Consider the following 23,897-nt stretch of genomic DNA (forward strand, 5'->3'; position numbering starts at 1 on the left):
GAAGCATCATTGCTTTCTTGGTTAGTCATACACCACAGAGTGTGTCACACAGTGATAAAGCTAGAAAATTAAAGGTAGAATTTCTGCTACAAATTTTCCGAATGAGACTATGTTCTACTAATGCAAACTAATTCCCATTGCTGTTCTTAGGATTCGGAGACTTGGAGTCATGCCTGGAAAAATGCATCAGAAGCATTCTGTAAGATTAGAGACAAAATGTATTATTGCTACATTATTAGAAAAGTCAGTGAAATTTTAATTTTCTTTCATTTTAAAAGAGGCAGTTTTTAGTAGTAGCTCAAGTGGCAATTATAGACTTTATTTATTTTTTTTGACTTTATTCATTTTTACATTCATTCAAATATTAAAAAAAATGTTTGTTGCCTTTCCCTTTATCAGTTTCCATGTGTTTTTCTGATGCTCTGCATTTATCTTTTAGCCAATTCTAATAAGTCTTCCCAATGATCTGTACCTGTGGATTTCTTATTAATGTGTATGAGGTGATGGCTATACACACTAATAATGTACAAGGTATGATGGTGCAGTATAACGCACATCTTTTCCTGTTACCATAACCAATACTAAGAAAGGCATTTTGTAAACATGTTACATTCCTCTACTAAAGCAGGTGTTTTAGCATTAGCAACTTATGCTGCCTTCTAAAGTGAATCTAGGAGCGTTCTATCAGACTTAATTTGTTTGTCTAATTATAATGTGTTGATCTTAATATGCAAGTTTAGAGTGGAAGATGGTATGGGGGGACAGCTATATGCTGTCCTCCACCCTGACCTGAGAATTTTCCTTAAGTTTTTAGGGACCTCAGTTTGAGTAAAGCCAGATTCTTGACCACACTAGAAAAAAGAATTTCAGAACAAACCAATGAGAAGCAGAATTAGAACTTAGTTAAGCTAAAGTAGAAGATGTCCAATAGAGCATGGATGTGGATTTCTCAAAGGAGATTCTGGTCCCGTTGTCAAAATGATGACTGTGTGCAGAGCTTTTTGGAGCTTTTAGAACATCATTGTTCTTTGAGATCTTAAGGAACCCTTTTCTCTTTTATTTCTCTTTCCTGTGTGATGATTAAATTATAGGGTAGTTACGGAGGTATCTTGGATCTGATTTCAATTTGATGAAACCAGGTCCAAGTAGGTTAAGCAAGGTTTAAGGGTACATCACTGATGTTTCTGGCAAGATTCCTAGGAAAGGAAGGTTTGTAGCTGGAAAAGAAGGAAGGTGTTGAACAAGTGTTAATTGTTTCAGTTCCTGATTCCTGGCTGGTGAGAGTCTTCAGCCACACCTTAGGAATAGAGTTCTTTCACTTCTGGTTCCTGTGTCTTTATAGTCCCCCTGCTTACATAATTTGACCTGCATGATTTATACCCTTTCTCCAATTGCTTAATTGTTTTTGATGAATAACATTTGAGCATCACATGTATAGCATAGCTAAATTGATAGAATACTTAATTTTGTTGTTGTTGTTGTTGCTGGTTTTGATACAAGTTCAATATATGTTAGTATGGCCTGCAAACCTACTGGGTAGCCAAAGACAATCTTGAACTTCTGGGCTTCTCACCTCCATCTCCAGAGTGCTAGGACTTACAGATATGTACCACCAAAATTGAAAAGAGGACTTCACAGGCAGTAAACATGAACCTGAACTACTAAGCTTCATCCTCAGCTTAACCCTTCCTATTGAGATTTTTCTAGCTGAAAATTGAACTAAGGAACCAATAGTGACCTTTACTAAGAAGATAGTTGTAGTGTCAGATCATGAACTAATTCTTCCTACCTAAAGTACTGTTTTTAACTCATATGAGCATATATTATTTATGCATATTTATGCTCATTTCTATATTTTTCTGCAGCATTGAAACATTCCACCGAGTAGGTCAAGATGAGTCAGTATTGCTTTCTTCAAGTTTTATTTGTTTAGAATGTTTTCTGTAATGTAAAAGAAAAAGAGGACATTGGAGCAGATAGCTCCTGCTTTCTGTTAGTATCTGCTCTTAGACAATAAAGTACAGAAAGTTTTTGATAGACCACAGCAAGGGATGCCACAGAGACCAAGGTTTGTGCTTCAGGAGCCTAGTCATTGCCACTCAGTACAGCTCTCTGAGCTGGCACCATCTGCCTCACAGCTGAAAATAATTAAATGTCACAAATAACAGACCTCCCCACTTTCTGGCTTTTGCTAAGCAAGTTTAAAGTTTACTGGCACCATTGGGCAGATTCCTCAGTTAGTAATGTAGTACAAGTGGTCAGTTAACCTGCAAAGTTGAATGATTCCTTAGGTTAGAACACAGACCCATGGATATTTAAATTATTAATAACATATTTCAATTGGGGATTTCTTAATTTTTTTCTAAAGAGCTAGTTTTCTACTGAATTTTATGAGCAGTTATCACGGAACACCAACTTGACATATACCAGAGAAAGACACACTGTTGCTTTGTTTTACCTGGCCTGTGTTGGCAAAGAAATGATCAAAGACGTGCTTAAGTACCCAGTCACTATGTTAGTCTGCTGAGTGAGCACATTTGTGCAGTGTTAAAGGAATGAGCTCTGGCTGGGTATTGCAGCATATGGTTTGCATTATGAGAGCAGGATCATAAAATAAAATGAAAGGACAAGCATAACATTGGAAACGTAAAAGAACACAGTATTTGTTTTTCTTTAAAAGAAGAGTTGTGCTTTTTTCCTTCTATCAAAACGGGATTTCTTTGAGATGGTGCCTGTACTGTGTTTCAGTATCCTGATGGCCTAAGTATTTAATACATATTTTCCAGCTCATAAAATGTATTTGGACCAATCTTTAGATAATTGAAAAATGCTGATTTTACTCATGTCCAAGTAGATCAAGGAACTCCACATAAAACTAGACACACTGAATCTAATAGAAGAGAAAATGGGGAAGAGCTTCGAACACATAAGTATAGGGGAAAATTTCCTGAACAGAATACCAATGGCTTATGCTCTAAGATCAAGAATTGACAAATGGAACCTCATAAAATTACAAAGCTTCTGCAAGGCGAAGGACACTGTCAATAGGACAAAATGGCAACCAACAGACTGGGAAAAGATCTCTACCAATCCTACATCTGATAGAGGGCTAATATCCAATATATACAAAGCACTCAAGAAGTTAGACTCCAGAGAACCAAATAACCCTATTTTAAAATGGGAAACAGAACTAAACAAAGAATTCTCAACTGAGGACACTCAAATGACTGAAAAGCACCTAAAGAAACATTCAATGTCCTTAGTCATGAGGGAATTGCAAATCAAAATGACCCTGAGATTTCCACCTTACACCAGTCAGAATGGCTAAGAACAAAACTCAGGTGTCAGCAGATGCTGCTGACGAGGATGTGGAGAAGAGGAACACTCCTCCATTGCTAGTGGGATTGCAAGCTTGTACAACCACTCTGAAATCAGTGTGGCAGTTCCTCAGAAAATTGGACAGTACTACCCAAGGACCCAGCAATACCACTCCTGGGCATACACCCAAAAGATGCTCCAACATGTAATAAGGACACATGCTCCACTATGTTCATAGCAGTCATATTGATGGTATCCAGAAGCTAGAAACAACCCAGATGTCCCTCAACAGAGGAATGAATACAGAAAATGTGGTACATTTATACAATAGAATGCTACTCACCTGCTAAAAACAATGACTTCATGAAATTCTCAGTAGAATGGATGGATGTAGAAAATATCATCCTGAGTAAGGTAACTCAGTCACAAAAGAACACACATGATATGTACTCACTAGTAAGTGGATATTAGGCAAAGAGCATGGAATACCCATGATACAAGTCACAGACCACATGAAGCTCAAGAGGAAGGAAGACCAAAGAGAAGTGGATGCTACCGTCCTTCTTACAAGGGAGAACAAAATAAACATGGGAAATAGAGAGTGGGAGGGCCTTTCGAGGAAGAGAAGAGGGGGAGGGGAGAAAGAGAGGCAGAATTAGGTATGGGAGGAGATGGAGGAGATGTACAGAGGGTCACGAAATGGAACAGAGGTGTGTAGCAATAGAGGATGGGGGACTTGGGGTAACAACCAGAAAGTCCCAGATTCCAGGAAAGCAAGAACATTCCAGAACCCATCGGGGCTGACATTAGCTGAAATACCCCACAAAGGGGAGGGGAAACTTGTCCAGACCATATTCAGAGGTTAGGCATGTCCCCTGGTAGAGGAATGTGGTCACCCACCCTTTTCCAAAATTTCAACCCAGAATTTCTCCTGTTTACTGGAAATACAGTGACAAAGAGTGGAACAGAGACTGAAGGAAAGGGCATCCAGAGACTGGCCTACCTGGGGATCCATCCCATAAGCAGACACTAAACCAAGACATTATTGCTGATGCCAAGAAGTTCTTGCTAACAGGAGCCTGATACAGCTGTCTCCTGAGAGGCTCTGCCAGATCCTGACCTATACAGATGCAGATGCTCAGAGCCAACTATCAGACTGAGCACAGAGACCCCAATGGAGGAGTTAGGGGAGAGACTGAAGGAGCTGAAGGAGCCTTATCTGGCATCAGTGGGAGGGGAGGTCCTTGGTCCTGTGAAGGTTTGATACTCCAGTGTAGAGAAATGCTAGTGAGGTGAGGCAGGAGTAGGTGGGTGGGTGGTGGGGAGCACCCTCATAGAAGCTGAGAAAGTGGGGAAGTGATAGGGGTTTGCAGAGCAGAACCAGGAAAGGGGATAACGTTTGAAATGTAAATAAGTAAAATATCTAATTAAAAGTGCTTATTTTAATTTGAACCCCTTATATAGTTATCATTCTCTTTATTACTATCATAATTACAAATACATTGCTTTAAGGTGTATTTGCTTCTCCTTTCTAAACAAATTCATTGGGAATTTATATCTTAAGCCATCTTCACAGTTTACTCTTACCCGAGTGCTGTGCTGGAGTAAACTATGAGAAAATAGATCATATTTTCAGTTGTATCGATGCAATTTGTATATAACTTGTTTAGTTTTCATGTATTAGGAGAATGCGTCTGTGATATTCATACAGTAAATTAATGTTCTAGTTTAAAAGCTAGCATTGGGTTAGGCAGATAGCTCAGTGAGTAAAGTCCTTGCTGTACAATCATGAGAATGCAAGTTTAAATCTTCAGGGCTCACTGAAAGTTGGGTGTGCACGCATGCTTTGTTAATCCTCGTATAGCCATGTGAGCCGAAGTCAAAAGAATGTCTGAACCCCAGCCCAGAAACCTTCATGTATACAGCCTACATACATATATTCAAATAGACCTGTCTCAAACAGTGTGGAAGATGATGACTGACACTGGAAATTGTCCTCTGACCTACACATATATGCTGTGTTACCCACATACCTGAACTTATACATGTAAACATGCATATGCTACCCTTGATCTTAGCCAAAAGGCAGAGAAGCGATAAGCATGCATATGCACACACATACATACACCCAAAATGACAATGAGCAGTAAACATCACTTTATGACTTTAAATATACATATAGGTGCAATATTACCCTAGCAGCAGATAGAAAGTTTTAAAGTAGTGGTTTATGGGGTTGTAATGAATTGCTCATAGTCTTTTAAATATTTTTGAAACTTTGGATCATTAAAGATTACTATATTCATGACAGTAAATATTTTCTAATATTTACCTACAGTCTCCTGTGTAGAAGAACATTAGAGACAATCAATTCTGCTACTCCAGCCTGATTTTCTTTTGCCCATTTGCTTGCCATTACGTGTGAAGAATGTGCTTTGTGATTGTTCTTTTGTATGTGAACTCTCAGTGTCCAGAAGCCATTGTGTGTGTGCTCCACAGATAAACAGCAGACCGAGTAAGCCTTTCACTTCCTAATCACTAGCTCCGAAGCAGAGAAAGCCTCATGGAATGTTTTCTGAGTGCAGTTTTATAGTATAAAATTCACACTAAAGAGATAGCTAGATGAAGTTAACCTACCTTTTGAGAAACTCTAAACCATGTTTTGGCTGGGTATTGTCCTTTTCTTGATCAACTCTCACCTACAAGGCTTATGATTAAATTGATGTTGAAACATTTTTTGTTAAAGATGTTTGATTTTGTTTTGACAATTTCATATGTTTTTATAATACCTTCTGAATATTTCCTATACATCTTCTCTTAAATCTAGGATGTGAAACCATACCTGTCCTGTTGTCAAATTCATGATTTTTGGTTTATTTTGTAACCCATAAAATGCCCTCCATAAAAAAAAAAGAAAGGAAAGACAAAAAGAAAAGAGAGGAAAAATATACTCATATAACCTAGTCAAAGATGACCTCCTTCCACTGTGCCAATATTAGATAAAACAAACAAACAAACAAACAAATAAACAAAACAAAACAAAACGCCTAAAAAAGCTGTGGTTAATTTTGGCCATATTTGTGAAACTTTCCAACCCAAATCATTTAAGAATATCTTGTTACATTTATCTTCTGCAATTCCCACAATGTAACTTTCTAGAGGTTGCATAGGAAGAAAGGCATTTCTATGTGTCTACCATAATGAACAGAATTAGTTTATTGTAGCTGTTTGTATTATGTTTGTATAATGTTAATTATGTTTCCAAAAGAACTGTAGGAGAGAATCTGTACATAGCTTCTGGGAACCTGCCCCCAGTTGGTTCTGATTGATAAATAAAAATGCCAACAGTCAATAGCTGAGGAGTACAGACAGAGGCGGGACTTTAATATTCCTGGGCTTGAGACTGGGAGGAGGGAAGGGGAGATCTATGATGCTGGGAAGAGTGTGGAGGAGGGGAGAGACACCATGCCTGAGATTAGTGTAGGACAGAGTGGCAGAGCCTCCATACCACGGAGGTAGGAGAGCATGGCCCAGAGGAATGTCTACCTGGGTCTTCGGCAGCCAAGATAGAGCATAAGAATTAGTAAATAGTAACTCAGAATTATCAGTGGGAGGCAGATTTTAACCTCAGTGGAGGTTCAGCAATAGCCCAGCTAGTGTGCTACTTTAGGCGTATTAAAATATAAAGGCTGTGTGTATACCTGTGTCTTTCATTCGGGAACATATACCACTGGGGCAGGCAAAACCCCGCATCAGGGACTTATTAATAATTATTTCTGTAGTTCATTGTTTCTAAGTTTTTCAAACAATAAAACTAGCTATTCTCCATTACTTCTGACACTTTACAATGTGTTTTCTTCAACTTGGGACTTGCTAGTCCAAATGATCCTTATAAACATTGTCTTATTCCATACATTATTTATGGAGACATTTGTTGTTGTTGTTGTTGTTAGTGGGGAAACTGTTTAGCCTATCCACACTCTTGGATATGACATTTTAAAGCAGTAGATACATTTTACAAATGATAGCACTTAAAGTATTAGGTAGTAAATAATTTATCAAAACATCAAATATAAGTTTGTGGAAGTTTGCTTTTAAAGTATAAAAAGTTTGCTTGCTCTGCTTTTTGAGATGCATTATTGTGAATGGCCTTTCATTTATTTACGATTTTTTGTGTGTAATATATACATGTATCTATTGTACAATATATTAAGTGACACCAGCTACAGAGTGAACGTAAAACCTGAAGGCGTCTAAAGCACATGCACAATCACTCCCAAAGCTCACATCCTTCTAAAGACATTTCCATAGCAGAACCCTTGGAACTCTGAGTTCTCCCTTTTCATGTCTAGGGAAACACTTTTGGGAGGATATGTGCTTTGGGAGTGATTGGTGCTTGTGAGTCAGACATCTTCAGGTTTTATGTTCACTAAGTTGTTGGCTACTCAGTGCAGGTCTTCTTACCCAGTCTGACAAATAAGGGATAAGATTTAAATTGAGCAAGAGGACAGCTTGTGACAAAGATGGGGAAGTCAAAGATTTGAAATCATTACACTAATGCATAAAAACATTGGTACTTACTTTTACCATTGATGATCATTTTTGCTGAAGTCCACATTAGGCATAGAGTCTCTGAAATGTCCCTCTTTACCCATAATCTCCTAAAATGCCTCAAAAGAATATTCATTGGAATAAATATGTTAAACTATGACAAACCAAAAATATACAGCTCTATGTATATGTATAATTTTATTTTTGTTTGCCAATTCTTGGGGTAATATTTATGCTGCAGTAATTTTAAAGTATTCCTAAAATAGTTCATTTAGTGAAATAATTATGTAGATTTCGATAAGAGAATATGATATAGCAGAAAAGGAAATGTAATTGTTAAACTCTGTATCTAAAACTATACTATTGTCAAAGGCATTTTGTTTCTATTTAAAGCATTTAACTTGCCTCCCCTCTTTGAATTTCAAGCCTGGAAAATCTCAGCCACTGCTGATGTATAAACTTCAGTTTGTAACAATGGCCAAAACACACACACACTTTTCATCTTTCCATGTAGTTTTGTTGTTAAGTATAAAGTTTTATCATTTGCCCCCACAAAATGGTGACTGTTTTCTAGTTCCATCCATTTGCCTGCGAATTTCATGAAGTCATTATTTTTAACAGCTGAGTAGTACTCCATTGTGTAAATGAATCACATTTTGTATATCCAATCCTCTGTTGCTGTGACATCTGGGTTGTTCCCAGTTTCTGGCTATTATAAATAAGGCTATTATAAATGTGTCCTTGTTATATGTTGGAGTATCTTTTGGATATATGCCCAGGAGTGGTGTAGCTAGGTCCACAGGAAATACTATGTCCAATTTTCTGAAGAACCGCCAAACTGATTTCCAGAATGGTTGTACTAGCTTGCAGTCTCACCAGCAACTTGTGGTTGAATTAGGGAAAGGCTGGAAGAAGCTGAGGAGGAGGTGACCCTATTAAAAGACTAGCATTCTCAACGAACCTGGACCCCTGAGATCTATGAGACACTGCTTCATCAACCAGGCAGCATACATGAGCTTGTCCGATCCCCATTACCTCCCTGACACACATACACCAGAGGACTGCCTGGTCTGGCCTCAATGGAAGAAGATGTTTCTAACCCTGGAGAGACTTGAGGCCCCTGGGAGTGGGGATAGCTGGCAGGGGAGGGAGGAAGAATATCCTCTTGGAGACAGGGGGGAGGGGGAGAAGATTGGAATGAGGAACTATGGGAGGATAGAGCAGGAAGTAGGCAATGATTGGATCATTTTTAAAAAAAAAGATACTTAGTATCTTAAATATGGCTTGCAGGCAGACTGCCTGGTATACATTCCCTTCTCAATATCTTTGTATCTACTTGAAATGTAGCAACCTTTGATTTTTCTGTGCCTAACTTCCTAATGTTTTAATTGCTACCATTTCCTATGTAGTCACAAAAGGAAATAAGACATACTTAAAAAAAAACAAACTAAAAATAAAAGTTGTTCCTGTGTACTTTACTTTAAATGTTCTTTCTCACACTAATTACTACTAATAAATAAATTTGAAAAGTTAGAGAACAAAAGAAAGGAAAAAATGAAGGAAGGAAGGAAGGAAGGAAGGAAGAAAGAAAGGAAGGAAGAAAGGAAGAGAAGAAAAAGAAGGAAGAGAAGGAAGAGAAGGAAGAGAAGGAAGAAGTTCTTGATATTTGGTTTGTTGCCTGAATCACAGGCCCAGGGTAAAGTAAAAAATTTTTTCCGAACATGTGGTGAACCCATGAAGGGTTTTCTGAGGAGAAGTAATTTATCAATTATAATTGAAGCATTAATAAGTAAGCAAAGTATAAAACTGACTTATTTCAGCTTACTGTATTCACACTGAGGTTGAAAGAACAATGGTCATGGTAGCAATGGCAGAAGCAGAAGGTGGTGTTTACTATGTCCAAGTAGTCCTGTGTGCAGGCCTAGCCAATACACCTTTCTTCGCAACTATCAGAAAACCATGGTTTCCCACTATACATATTCTTTGATTCAATGCCTTGATTCCGTCTCAGGGAAATTAATTCTATTATTTTGGATACCACATAAGTTGGATGTGAGTGTTCTCTGAATCGCCCGCGAATGAGGACACCACACACGATAGGGTTCTTCTGCAGCAAGCTTTATGCGTCTTGAGAGGGAGAGCATAAGCTTCACAACCGGAGACCCCAGGCAGTCCGAGCCCCTCCCTTTTATAAGAAATTCTCCCCGCCTCGGACGTAGCAAGCCATGATTGGCTCAACACTGATCACCCCATCCCTGAGGCGGAGCTGCCCGGGGCGGGGATTTCCAGCGCAGGCGCAAACTAGGTGTTTACTAGTTGGTGCTGAGGAAATGACTCAGCACCGGAAGATTAGCGGCGCCCCACATCTCCCCCTTTTTTGTCTAATAAAACCAACTGGACACCCAGTATGAGAGGACGGGAACATTGGCCGAATCCTCTTACTCAGAGATGTAAGAACTATGTCCGCAAGCAACAACTAGGCTTGAGTGGGACCCGAAGTTGCTCCGACCTGTCCCTCTGCCATTTTTTCGAGGAGGGGAAGACTAGGGCAGGAAACCCCCACTAGACGGCATATTCCCCAGGTGGGACGGGGGGACCACCTGTGCGATGCATTGCTCTACAATCCTCTAGGGCTGCTGAAGCTCACCCGCTAAAGCGTGGGCAGCCAGCGACCAGTGGTGCAAATCAATTTTGTTTAAGCGCCGCCAACCATACCTGTGCAGATTGCCCCTGCTCCAGGGCAGCAAGCGCCTGGGATATCATAATTTTGTCTCTATTATTTTTCTTATATAATTTGCAAATTAACCATAAGCTAAGTGCTAGTCCAAAGCAGAGGAGGATTCCGAATAAGCCCACCCCCACCCATTCTTTAAAATAAGAGAAGGCCGATGAAATCCAGGACGCGAAGCCTTCAGTCAGGGAAAAATCAAGTCGCGTGGAGTTGATCTCTACTATAGCCATCCGAAGCTCTTGGAGAGTCTGATCAAATTCCATCGACCAATTATTTCTCAGCTGTAAGGACAAATTCTTAGAAAGGTTTGCAGCACGGGTAAAATTTTTAAATTGTATGGAGGTAATACAGAGGCCTGGCAGTTTCATTTCACATCCCAATTGGGCAATTTGCCAAAGAATGTCTATTTGTTCTTGAACCAAGTCTATACGTTGGTTCACCAATAACAGACCCCCCTGTAATTGGGAGTATGCGAAATGCCCCTTATCCATGGCTACAGTGATTGAGGCCGAGAGTTGGTTGATGGTATCGGCCGTTTGTATTGTCCCGCTCAAAGCTAACGCAGAGGCGGTAACCGAGGCAGTGATCCCCACTGCCGCTAAGGTACCAACTATAACTGCCGATACTCCAAAATCTCTTTTTTCTCTAAACAAGGCCAAAGAGCTGGGCGCCACCACCGGGACCGGAATAAATCGGGGCAAGCGCATTATCAAAGCTAAAGGAAATTTAGTAGCATTCCAGCACATCACATAATAACAGGCATTCTCACTACAATTTAACTGACTAAAATCATGTGAGCTGGTGGAATTACTAACTACCCATAAAAAAGGGGGCCAAACGCATACAGGCACCGGCCCAAAATCCTTAGTCTGTTGGAAGGCCCAGGGGGACTCATCGCCAAATGACTGTGAGCACAATACCCCCTTTCTAATACGTGCTCCTTGCACAAAGCCTATGGGGGTTAAATCTGTGCAACTGCCATTAAGGCCGCACAGCAACCACAAATCAAAAGGGTTGCCGGTGGCCCTGGGGTTATCCAGACCATTGAGTTTTGCAATATGGAATGATCCATTGGCCAGAGGGGGAGAAAAGGTAAAGTGATTCCCAATAGTCCCTGTTCTGCGAGATTGGCAACCGGACCATGGTAAGATTGACAATGTCTCTTCCTTAGTAGAGCAAAAGGGTGCCAATTTGGGTTGTTTAACAAGTTGGATAATGCTTTTAGGCCAAACTGCTATAATTGAAGTTGCATTTGCACACCAGTGGGTTCCATTAGCGGCCCATACATTGGAAATGAGTGTAGAGACCTGTGACAATAACCCAATACAGTAATTTGATGGGTTGCCGCTGATGAAACACAAGCTCCCTTTAAATATAAAGGTTCTATTATCTATTACCCGTTCAGCTTGTGGGTCCCATGGTAAATATGGTAAACCTAAGGTATCTTCGGTCACAAACAAGCGGGGGAATACTTGCGCATCATGTGTCACTGGCATTGGCAGCGGGAACGTCGACATTATTCCCCATCGGATCTCCTCCCGTTTGGATGTCACTTGCAGGGGCAGGGTGATTCCCAATATCAGCAGGGCGATCTTCATCATCTTGGGGTATTGATCGTGTTAGTCTTTCTGGGACCCAGAATGGATTTTGTTCGTTCTGCGGGAAAACACAAACAGCTCCCCTGGATCTTATTAGAATAGGATCCGGGCCTCTCCATTTGTTGGTTAAGACATCTTTCCATTTTATTAATTCTTTGGGTCTAGTTGGTTCAGAACAATGTCGTTCTGCCGCAGTATGGCCGTGTGCGTCAAGATTTAAAAAATTGAGGGTGAATAGTGCCAATGACACAGACACTTTTGGCGTACGGGGTATAGCTTCATCAGCGCCCCCTTTTTGTTTAACAACATAAGATTTAAGGGTCCGATGTGCTCTCTCAACAATGCCTTGACCTTGTGGGTTATATGGGATACCAGTTAGATGCGTTACTCCCATTTGGCGACAAAAGCTTTGAAATTTTTGTGAAGTATAAGCTGGTCCGTTATCAGTTTTAATAAATTTAGGTTGTCCCCAAGCGCTCCAAGCCTCGAGGCAGTGTTGGATCGCATGTGTTGCCTTTTCTCCCACATGGGGAGATGCAAAAATAATGCCAGAGCAGGTATCAACGGACACATGAAGATATTGTAATTTGCCAAAGGAGGGGACATGTGTGACATCCATTTGCCATATTTGTAAAGGCTGAACGCCGCGGGGGTTGATCCCCACATGAGGGAGGGGCAGAAACTCACAGCAATTTTGGCAGCTAGTGACGATGTCACGAGCTTCTTTCCTAGTCAAGGAGAAGCGACGGCGCAACGTTTCTGCCGTTACATGAAAGCGATTGTGGAATCCTTTTGCAGCTTCCACAGAGGATGACAGGGCTGTGGCTATTAATTTGGTGGCTTTGTCTGCCAAGTCATTACCCAGGGACATGGGGCCAGGTAGGCCTGAATGAGCCCTGATATGAGTGATGAAAACTGGGAATTTTCTTTGAAGCAACACTGATTGTATTTCTTGAAAAATTTGTGCTAAAGTGCTAGAGGGTTTGATTACTCCAGCCACCTCCAGCAAGTTTACTGCATTTACTACATAACTAGAGTCTGACACAATATTGAGGGGTTCAGAGAAGGTTTTTAATACCTCCAGAACCACTAGACACTCTATTACTTGAGGTGATGCTTCTTTATATTGTTTGGAACATATTTTGCCATTGACCACAAAGGCCCCTACACCATTCTTGGAGCCATCGGTATACACCATGAGCCCTTCCTTAATTGGGTTTCTTACCGTTACCTGCGGGAACACAATTGACTGGCTCTGGGCAAAGTGTAGGATCGGGTGTTTGGGATAGTGATTGTCTATGCTTCCAGGGAAAGTTGTAACTAGTATAGCCCAGTCATTAGATGTGGCGGCCAAGGTCTGAACTTGCACAGAGGTATAAGGCACCACCAAGAGGTGGGGGCTACGCCCGAAATGGGTGATGGCTGCTTTATAGCCTCTGAGTGCAAGCTGAGCTATGGCTTCAGGATACCAATGTATTATTTTTGCTGGGGATACATTTGGGTGAACCCATAGCAGGGGCCCATTCTGCCAAAGAACGGCAGTTGGCAAATGGGCAGTTTGTAAGACACACAGACTAAAGGGTTGTGATTCTTCGATACGGAGCAACTGCGCTTGTGTCAGGGCTATTTCCACCTTTTGTAGGGCCAGATCAGCAGCTGGAGTCAATGTTCGGGGGGACGTGATGTGCGAATCTCCTTCTAAGATATTGAACAAAGGTCTTAATTCCGAAGTGGGGATTTTTAAAAAGGGTCTGAGCCAGTTAATGTCCCCCAACAATTTCTGAAAATCATTTAGGGTATGGAGGTGGTCCCTTCTTATCTCTAATTTTTGAGGTATGATGTTATTTGGTGTCACCATGGTACCCAGGAACTGTCCAGTATTTGAAATTTGGACCTTTTCTACAGCTATTTGAAGTCCCCATTGACTCAAAGTTTTAAGTAAAAGGGGGTAGGCCCTTTGAAGCAGGCCAAGGTCCTTGTGGCACAGAAGGATGTCGTCCATATAATGGAGCATGACTAACGAGGGAAATTGATCCCTTACTGGAGAAAGGGCCTCCTGCACATAAAGTTGGCACATAGTAGGGCTGTTGGACATTCCTTGTGGTAGAACCTTCCATTGGTACCTTTTATCGGGTTCCATGTGATTAACAGAGGGTATGGTGAAAGCAAATCTGGGCCTATCTATTGGACATAGAGGTATAGAAAAGAAACAGTCTTTAATATCTATTATAATCAAATTCCAACCCCTGGGCAGGGCGGAGAGCACAGGAAGGCCTCTTTGCACAGGGCCAAACAAATGCATTTGTTCATTAATGGCTCTAAGGTCATGGAGCAACCTCCATTTCCCTGATCTTTTCTTAATAACAAATATGGGAGTATTCCAGGGGGAGGTAGAAGGTTCTATATGATCCAATTTTAGTTGTTCATTTACTAATTGTATTGCGGCCTCCATTTTTTCAGAGGATAGGGGCCATTGGGGGACCCACACCGGGTCCTCTGTTTTCCACGGTATAGGCCGAACCGTCCCCATGGCCCCTAGGAAAAACCCAGTCCTTGTCGGGCTATATTTCCTACTGGTGAAATAGGCTCAATTCCTCCTTGCTCTGACCGTCCTAATCCTTTGCCTGTCCTGTAGCCCATCTTTAGCATCATGTTTTTTGCCTTGTTCAAGCCTTCCCCCAACACAATTTTTTCATTGGACAGGGTTAGGCCCAAATGTTGCATAATGTCTCTCCCCCAAAGGTTTACTGGGAGCGGGAGCACATAAGGTTCAAACTTACCCTTTTGTCCCTCAGGAGCCTTCCAAGTCAAACTCATTGAGCTTATGGCAGGGCATGAATGATATCCCAGGCCTTGTAGAGAGTGGGACGATTTTGTAGTGGGCCAAGCTTTTGGCCACCAGTGCGTGGATATAATACTTTTGTCTGCCCCGGTATCAAGAATACCTTCAAACCTTTTTCCATTTACTTCGAGGCAGAGTTTGGGCCTTTCATTCAGGGATACAACAAGGTAAGCTGAATCAGTTCCTGACGACCCCATCGTTTTGGGACTGGGGCCTGGGGAGCCCTCCCAGAGGGTGTCGGGGAGGAGCAGCAATTGAGCTATCCTATCTCCTGCACTGATGGAAAACACGCCCCTGGGGCTGGAACATAAGACCTGTATTTCGGGGGAATGTAGGTGGTCAACAACCCCAGGATGGACCACTAGGCCCCGTAAGGTGAGTGATCCTCGTCCGAGGATAAGGCCCATGGTCCCAGGGGGCAAAGGTGACATTGGCTCTATAGGTACTGGTTGGATACTCATTTGGGGCATTAGTAGGAGGTCGGAGGCGGCGCGCAGGTCCACCCTTGTGGGTCTTCCTGGGTCGCTTCTTCCGCCATCCCGGAGGTTCTGACAAACCGGTTCCCATATCTTTGAGGGCCCTGGGACCGTGGGCCCAATGACCCGTTTTTTGACACATTGGGAGCAGGAACATTTAATGGAGGCAAAAGCCTTCCCTGTATATCTCGCACTGAGCGACATTGATCTGCTCTATGGTACCCTTTACCACACCTCGTGCAGAGGGTCAAGACCCCCCCTTTCTTGTCTGGGGCTTTGCAATCTCTTTTGAAATGTCCAGGCTTACCGCAATTAAAACAGGTCCGTTCACCGGTCTTCTTTTGTGGAGGATGCTTTTGTGCTAACATGATGGCGGCCGCGAGGCCAGTATTGCTAAGTGGACCTCCAATCTCTCTACACACTCTTAGCCATTCTTGCAACCCTTTTGATTTTCTAGGAGCAATGGCATTCCTGCATTCCTGGGTGGCTTGTTCAAAAATCAGTTGCTCAATAAAGGGTCCTATTCCCTCTGGGTCCCCAAAGATTTTTCCTGCCGCCTCCATCATGCGTGTGACGAAGTCGGCAAAGGGCTCCTGGGGCCCTTGAACAATTTTTGTAAGCTGATTGGTGGTTTCTCCCTTGCGATTAAGTGACTTCCAGGCCCGTATGGCTGTGCTGGAAATCTGGGCGTACGCCCCCCAATGGTAATTAATTTGATCTGCGGCCCACGGGCCTTGGCCTGTTAAAAGGTCAAATGTCCAATCCCGCTGCTCTTGCGTAAGGGCTATTGCGTTGACCCTGGCCTGGGACTGGGCTGCCTCATGCCACAAGGCTTTCCATTCTATGTATTGTCCCATAGTAGGCAAGGCGGCCCTAACCACCATTTGCCAATCACTAGGTGTCATGGCAGTTTGTGCCATTCTTTCAAGAATCATAACAGTAAAATTAGCATTGGGACCATATTTTCTTACTGATTCTGCAAGATCTTTTATCTGACTATAGTCTACAGGAGCGTAGATTCTCCCTCCTTCTTGTTCATAAACAGGAAACGCTAATTGTAGCTTGCGGAGGATCTTTTGGGGAAAAAAGGAAGTTGTGGATGACCGGGCCTCATAAGGTGGGGGAGCGGAGGGAATGGCGGCAGCCAACAATCTCCTATCCTTAGAGGAGACACCGGACGCGGGCTTACTTGACTTAGGTCGCCCGCCTTCATCTGGGTGATACCTTTCTCCTTTATATCTAACTGCTTCTTCTTCTAACTCGCCCTCTTCCTCCGAGGTCAGTTTACTGTCCTCGGTTTCGGAAGAATCCGAGGTATCTCTTAGGTGGAGGGCAGCCAGTTCTCGGGTCGGATATAACCCGGGCTTGCTGCTCCCCTTCTCTCCCTTTCTATTTCTCCCGGGAGGTCCTTTTTCACTTCCCTTTTTTGCCTTTTTTACGGTTTTTGTGCGCACACCCATCCTCTCACTACGCTCGGATTCTGACATACCTTCCTGCATAGCTTCTAAAACCTTTTGCCCTTTCTTTCGCTCCTCTTCACAGGCCTCATCTTCAAGACAACTCTTAACTAGTTTCCATATGGCCTTAACTCCCAACCTGAGGTCTGAACAGGTTTCTAGATCGTTGCCTAGCTTATTCCATGACGGCAGTGTCAGAGATCCTGACACCGCATACCAGGGAGCTACTCGATCAACTTCCTCAACAAAGCGGCGAAGAACTCTATCCCCAAACTTCAGGTCCCTTCTTTTGAGAAGTTCTTTTAATGAAGTTTGTACTGATTGAGAAGCCCCCATGATACTCTAAAGGAGACTGCAATTAAGAACTTCAATTTAACACAACCTTCTATGTTCACAAAAGAAGAGGGCTAGGAACCATACAACCAAGGCCACGAGGACGATGATTAAAGCCTCGGGCAATCCCTCCCACGGCCCAGTTAGTTGAAGGGAGTGTGAAAGGGTCAGGTAAAATTCAGGCATACCTTTCCGAGACGTAGTTCCTGCAGTTCTGGACCCTCCCCGTCACCGAGGGATCTCCGACGGTGCTCGCGATGTTCTTCTGTTCTTCGTTTTCCCGGGTTTCGGCACCAGATGTGAGTGTTCTCTGAATCGCCCGCGAATGAGGACACCACACACGATAGGGTTCTTCTGCAGCAAGCTTTATGCGTCTTGAGAGGGAGAGCATAAGCTTCACAACCGGAGACCCCAGGCAGTCCGAGCCCCTCCCTTTTATAAGAAATTCTCCCCGCCTCGGACGTAGCAAGCCATGATTGGCTCAACACTGATCACCCCATCCCTGAGGCGGAGCTGCCCGGGGCGGGGATTTCCAGCGCAGGCGCAAACTAGGTGTTTACTAGTTGGTGCTGAGGAAATGACTCAGCACCGGAAGATTAGCGGCGCCCCACAGTTGGACAAAATACATTTCCTGGCAATGTTTCAAAAACTAGCAAAAAGGCAGTTCCAATCCTTTGCCCAGACCCAAGTTCTTTATATCTAAGGGGGCTTCTATAAGGTTATAATGGTCATTCTGAAGTTTTGTAATGATTTTGTGAGTTCATTATGATAAAAATGTTTCTATTAAATTGAGAAATACAAAGTATCACATGACATTTCTTCAAAGAACTTCTAAGTTTATGGTTCAAAAAGGAACATCACATTTAAGGTCTTCCACAATCTACACGTCAAGTATGCCATAAATATTTGCTTCAGCATAAGTAACTGTATTAAATATTTCATTAGTCTTTGAGAATATTTTTCTTAGTGTTATTATTTTCTATTTAATTATCTCATTTTAGAGAAAGGTAGCTGACTCTTTCATTGAGGACACAACTTTGTAATGAAAACCCCAGGAAGAGACCAGTTTGGTTGACATTGCAAAGTATCATAATGAAAACCTCAACATGTGACTACTGAACCATGGTCAGAACCTGAGAAGTTTAGCTCAGGATAACAGAGACACTGAAGTACTGATATAAGGGTTAAATTTATATTGACATGAACAAGGCTGCTCTGACCTTGTGTCCCTTTCTGGACTTAAGGATGCATGGACCTATGAATGTCTTCACCTGGAGTAGGAGTGGTGGATGCCCCTCCCAACATAATAGAAGCAGCGTGTTGTAGTCATTGGATAGCTACAAAAATTTTATGCCAGCATTGGGCCAAGTTCTGACTATACAATGAGAGGGCTATAGCTGCCGAAAGGACTTCTGATATACCAAACCAAAATCCTGTTATCAGAATTAAGCCTTTTAATTTCATGAATTTAAATGCCCCCCAAGGATATCATTTTTCTGTTTGAGTCATTAAATGGAGAATCCTCTTAGTCTTTTCTGTGTCCCATTAATTGTTAGAGACCATGTTAGAACATCTCTTATTATTGGAGGATTTCAGCAAAGCTTTGACAACAGATACTAAGTAAATCAAGACAAGCATCACAACCTGTCAGTATTGTGCTAGCAGGACTTAGGAAGCTATTACTTGTTGCACACTCTGTTGCCTACCTGTGGATCCCTTTCTAGCTGCTGAGCTGCCTTGTGGGGGAGAAGAGGCAACTAGTCTTGCTGTGATTTGATGTACTAGTGTGGGTTGGTGCCCATGGGAAGCCTCCCTTTCTCTGAGGGGAAGGGGTTCGGGGAATGGGGAAGGGGTTTTGAGGGTGGGACTTGGAGGAGAGGAGGGAGAGAAGCTTCTGTAAGACTGTAAAATTAATTAATGAGGGGGAAAAAGAATGTCTGCCTTCTTAAAGAGAAGAATCCTTCCATACTTATCCAAAAACTTAACACTCCCCTGGGCCCTCAAATAGAGATTCTAACATTAACCTCCCCATAAACTGTTATTTGGTGATATGTCTGAGACGGTATATAGAAGGAATTTTTAAATGAAAACATTGGCTGAATAAATAAAGTGTCTGAGATGGATAGCCCCTTTTGTAGAAAATGACCTTTAGACAAGTTATTGTACATGTAAATGTATTTATAAAATGATTTTGCTTTTAAAAGCATAATGTTTATTCCTATCTACTTCAGTTGTTCAGAAGAAATTAAAACTTGACTGCATGTATTTCCAACAAATTCATAAAAGTAACTTTCTTCCTTAAATTTACAGATAACTATAATAAACAATATGCATGCCTTGGAGGATTTTTAGCTGACATATTGCACTTGACTCTGTCCCTCCTTACATTAGGTATTTAAGTTTATCCTTATCCATTGCCTTTTGTGACTTAGCAGACTATTGTGTGATGAGTACTTAACACCTCTTACATGCTTTGTAATTTAAAATTCCCTAAGAGCTGGGTGTGGTGATGCATATGTAACCCCAACATTTGTGAAGCGGAGGCAGGAAAATTACCCTGGATTTGAACCAGATTGGGCTACATAGCAAGCAAACAAAACAATCACCACACAGAAAAGGTTGGTCATCAATGCTTCCTTTCTGTTTTTTAACAGGGTACTGGGTATTACCGAGCTGAGCAGTTGGGAGGCTCCACACCATGAACCGTGCTTTCAGCAGAAAGAAAGGTAAGAGAACTTGACAGCCAAATCAGTATTCTTACTAATAAATTGCAAATAAGACATGTGCTTTTTCTATTTGTCAAAGCAATTTCGTTATATTAGAGTAATTCATATCTGTAGGTACTACTAATTAATATGTTTTCATTGTACCCTAATTAAAAGAAGCATTCATAGGCTTAGTTCATAATACATGTGAACATATTATATGTTTGCTAGCAATTGTATGCTATACTGTAAAATAGCGTAGGAGCTATCTCTATTTAATCTATTTCTGGAGATTTTAGAGTAAATACTTAAATAATGTTAATCAAATTTTTAAATGATTGAAAGCTGGAAGAGATGATAGAAATGAGCAATTAGCTTGTATGCTACATTGAAATTTAGGTAGATATTGTAAATTGCCTAAGAAAATCCAAGTTTTGCATTATTTTCCATATAAACTTTTGGAAGTTGATCTTAAGTGTCGAGGATAATTAAAAAAAAAAAAAAAGATCCAACAGTAAAATCAACCATGATTATTTAATGTATGGACAATAGATATCCAGAACTAGCAACCTCAGAGTTAGTGTTCCATTTTATTTAGTGAAGTGTGTTCTCCCCAACTCTACCCCATTCAGTGACTATTCCAAGATTCATGTATCCCTTTCTGATCTCAAACTCACTCTGTAACCAGGAGAATGAACTTGAATTTTGATCATCTGTCTTCAACATGACAATAGTTAGAACTGAAAGCATGAACCATGGCACCTCTTCATGAGGTGCTAGGGATCACACTCAGGGCTCCATGCATACTAGCTGAGCATTCTACTGTTGGAACTAAAATGAGCAAATTATGCTCTAACACATACAACATGAGCAGACATTAAATAAAAGTGAGGGTAACTTTAACTAAACACTTTTACCTGAAAGTCAAGTTTGAGAATTCTTTTTATGCAATGAGGAATGTTTTTTATTATGTATTTGAAGGGCTATTTTTTTCAACCATGACATTTACGATAATGAAGGGCAAATAAGTGTAAACTATAAAGCCACTGATTTAGCATAAGAAAAATGTTCACATAGTTTTGTGAAGATATAAAGAGATTATTAAATCATTGTTTGTGAAGTAAGAGATGCAAATTCTTGGATGTGGTAAGCAGACTAGTGTATTCAATGAAAATTTAAATTATGTGATGTTTTAGACCCCATTCAATCCTGTGAATCTGAGGACAGTATTTTATTTGTTAGTCCGAATAAAGAAAAGCAATGTAACATTGTTTGATATCTACAACTTGCTTCTGATTTTAAACCCATTAAATTGGAAATGTCTCCCTTTTTGTAGTAGCAAAGTTGGGGAAAAGCCCTACCACACTGTAAGGTCTGCAGGAAAATACCAAAGTCATGCTTCATCAGCTGGGTCACAAATCCCTCCGGACCTTTTGAGATACACAGATCTGATTACAGTTGTCTTCCTGAAAACTTTAAAGCCAAAGCCCCCATCTAGATTTCAGTATACACTTAAAAGATATTTGGATTTATTCCATTGACAAATTTCAAGGACCAATGTTCCTTTTCAGTTCAAAGGAACATGAGTTTGATACATGTGCCCTGTGGGAGGACAACGTTGGGAAGTAGGATATACAGGCACTTTTTGTTCCTTCGTTGCTTCCTTCTTCTCCAACTTTCTTCACCTTCACATCACCAGTGTTTAAGTTAAATGATTATCCCAATCAGAAAAATATTGATTAGCATTTTGTTCTACCTCTAGTTTAGAAATTAACCAAACACTTTACCTTAAGTTTGGCTGTTAGTTCCTACTCTTATGTGTTGAAGAATAATTTATAGAGAGTCTGATTCTGCTGTTAAACAATGGTGCTGTGTGCTGAGTTTATAGTCTTATACAACCACACCTAGTTTTATCCACGCTGGGCATGGAACCTGGCCCTCCCTGTATGCCAGGCAAACACATTACCAATGGAGATACATACCCAACCCTTTGTACATCCTTTAACCATGGAAAGATGAAAAATCTCTACATCATATTTGAGTCGCATAGTCTTGTTCTAGCAACTAGAGGGTATAATCCCCTAAAATGTTTTTGTTTTGTTTTGTTTTTTGTTTTTTGGGTTTTTTTTGTTTTTTGTTTTTTTTTTTTTTTTTTTGTTTGTTTTATTAAATCTTCACAACCTCATTTAGTATGAAATAGGTCTTTCACCAGCTGAGGTTTGGATATGTTCACAGGACAGGGAGTCTGGGCCTCTGCTCTCTGTTCCCCACCATGGTCTTCCCCTTCCACTCTTTACTTGCTGTTTTGATTGCAATTAAATGGTGAAGGTTATCAAGGGAAAGGGAAGGGACAATTTCTTACTAAGCTTGGTGATTTCACTTTCCTTAGTTAACGAGATGATTAAAAGAGATCATGCTTTTGTGGCCATGGATGATGTCATCATCATCATCATTATCATTATCATCCCAATCAGTATCTACAAATGAAAGATCCCTATTCCCTTCAAGTATCTGTCATATTTGTTCCCATAGGGTGGTTAGTTTGTGGCTGTTTATTATATAATAAAATACAATTTTATATTCTGTAAAACAGTAGTACTATGTAGATAATTTTTCATTTGAAATGGAAAACTTGAATTTTATGAGAGAATTCAAGTAACACCTGGGGTCATAATCACATATGGAATACTATCAAATTCAAGTGTTACTTGCACTAATAGTGAATACCTATATTTATTCATCTATTCTATCTATTCTTCATAATATTTCAAGCATTCAAAAAGGTACCCCAATCAGGAAGAGCTCATTTCTCAGTTGATAAAAGTCTAAGTTACTTGGTTAAAGCACACTCCTATTAACTGTTTGGGAGTATCAAGTAAAGCCATGGCCACCCAGTAACCAAACACAGCTGTTGTTTTTCCTTTTCTCAGCTCTCTGGGACAGTGTTGTGGGATCAATAGGTTAAATTATCCCCTTGGATGATGATCTTTGTAGATGCCCTAATGTTTTAGGGTTGTGCAGGGACAGAGAAAATATTGCATATATAGATGATGATTACATGCATCTGAGCTATTCTGAGAAATTCCTTAAAAGCTGTTCTATCATCATAATCACAGACAGGTTAAACTACAGTGACTGCCTTTATTTTATGCTTCTTTTTTTCTGTTAGTATTTTTGAATTGTCAAATTCACATTGTATTAAAAAAATAACTCATAGAGCAAAAATTGTGAGTAAATGTGGCTGATTTCACTTTTGTTTCCTTTAATGTTTCAATTGATATTTTGATGACTAAATATAATTGTCATGTTTAGCATTAAAAAAGTATTGATTAAGAGTGATTTTTCCTTTTGTGGAAATTTTCTTCTGCATTCATTCATTCAGTAACATTTCACGTTAAATATAATGTACTCGCAGTAGGTGTTTTTGTTATATTATATTGAGCTCTCTTGATTTAAAAATTATGTAATTACTGCATCTTTTCTGATAAGATCTTAATCTAAGTTCAGTTTATATTTGTTGACCTAGCATTGGAGTGGCTTGACATTTGTCAAAAATTTTAAAATGTTGGCATTTTGTTTCATATGCCTTGCCTGTTAAATCTGAGTAAGTTATTTTAGTATAATTAGAAGCAATGTGGACATGGTCTAGAATATCTACGTTTCTATTTCTATACCAGTCTCATCTTACTGCTTCTGTGGTTATATCAGGTTATTCATGGTAACCAAGAAACAGCAACTGCAATTCTTCTCTAGGGCTAAAAATATGCATAAAATAATGCCAATAATTTATTCTTTTGGGGTTTTGTTTCATTGGTTATGTGTTTTTTTGTTTTATTTTATCAGCACACAATTTTGTCTAGTATTAAGGACATTTTAGAAAATTTTC

General features: G+C 40.6%; 2 protein-coding genes across 3 annotated transcripts in view; one reads left to right on the plus strand and one right to left on the minus strand.

Moving 5' to 3' along the window:
* The window catches only part of Gulp1 (GULP PTB domain containing engulfment adaptor 1), a 272,673-nt gene that overhangs the window by 123,726 nt on the left and 125,050 nt on the right, over nt 1-23,897 (plus strand). For both annotated transcript variants that reach the window (XM_085836971.1, XM_021168770.3), the window contains exon 2: nt 19,961-20,032. In XM_085836971.1, the coding sequence (XP_085693097.1) occupies nt 20,005-20,032 (28 nt within the window). In that variant the 5' untranslated portion in view covers nt 19,961-20,004. The remainder of the gene's footprint in view (nt 1-19,960; nt 20,033-23,897) is intronic.
* LOC147006028 (uncharacterized) lies at nt 1,151-17,833 on the minus strand. The gene is made up of 3 exons (XM_085831935.1): nt 17,495-17,833; nt 10,676-12,256; nt 1,151-1,217 (listed from the first exon to the last, which is right to left on the minus strand). Exons 2-3 carry the CDS (start codon nt 12,199-12,201, stop codon nt 1,151-1,153), a joined length of 1,593 nt encoding a protein of 530 aa, XP_085688061.1. The 5' UTR covers nt 12,202-12,256; nt 17,495-17,833.

The sequence above is a fragment of the Mus caroli genome, unplaced genomic scaffold (genome assembly GCF_978045245.1).
Source record: "Mus caroli unplaced genomic scaffold, Mus_caroli_1 scaffold_1, whole genome shotgun sequence".
Classification (NCBI taxonomy): domain Eukaryota; kingdom Metazoa; phylum Chordata; class Mammalia; order Rodentia; family Muridae; genus Mus; species Mus caroli.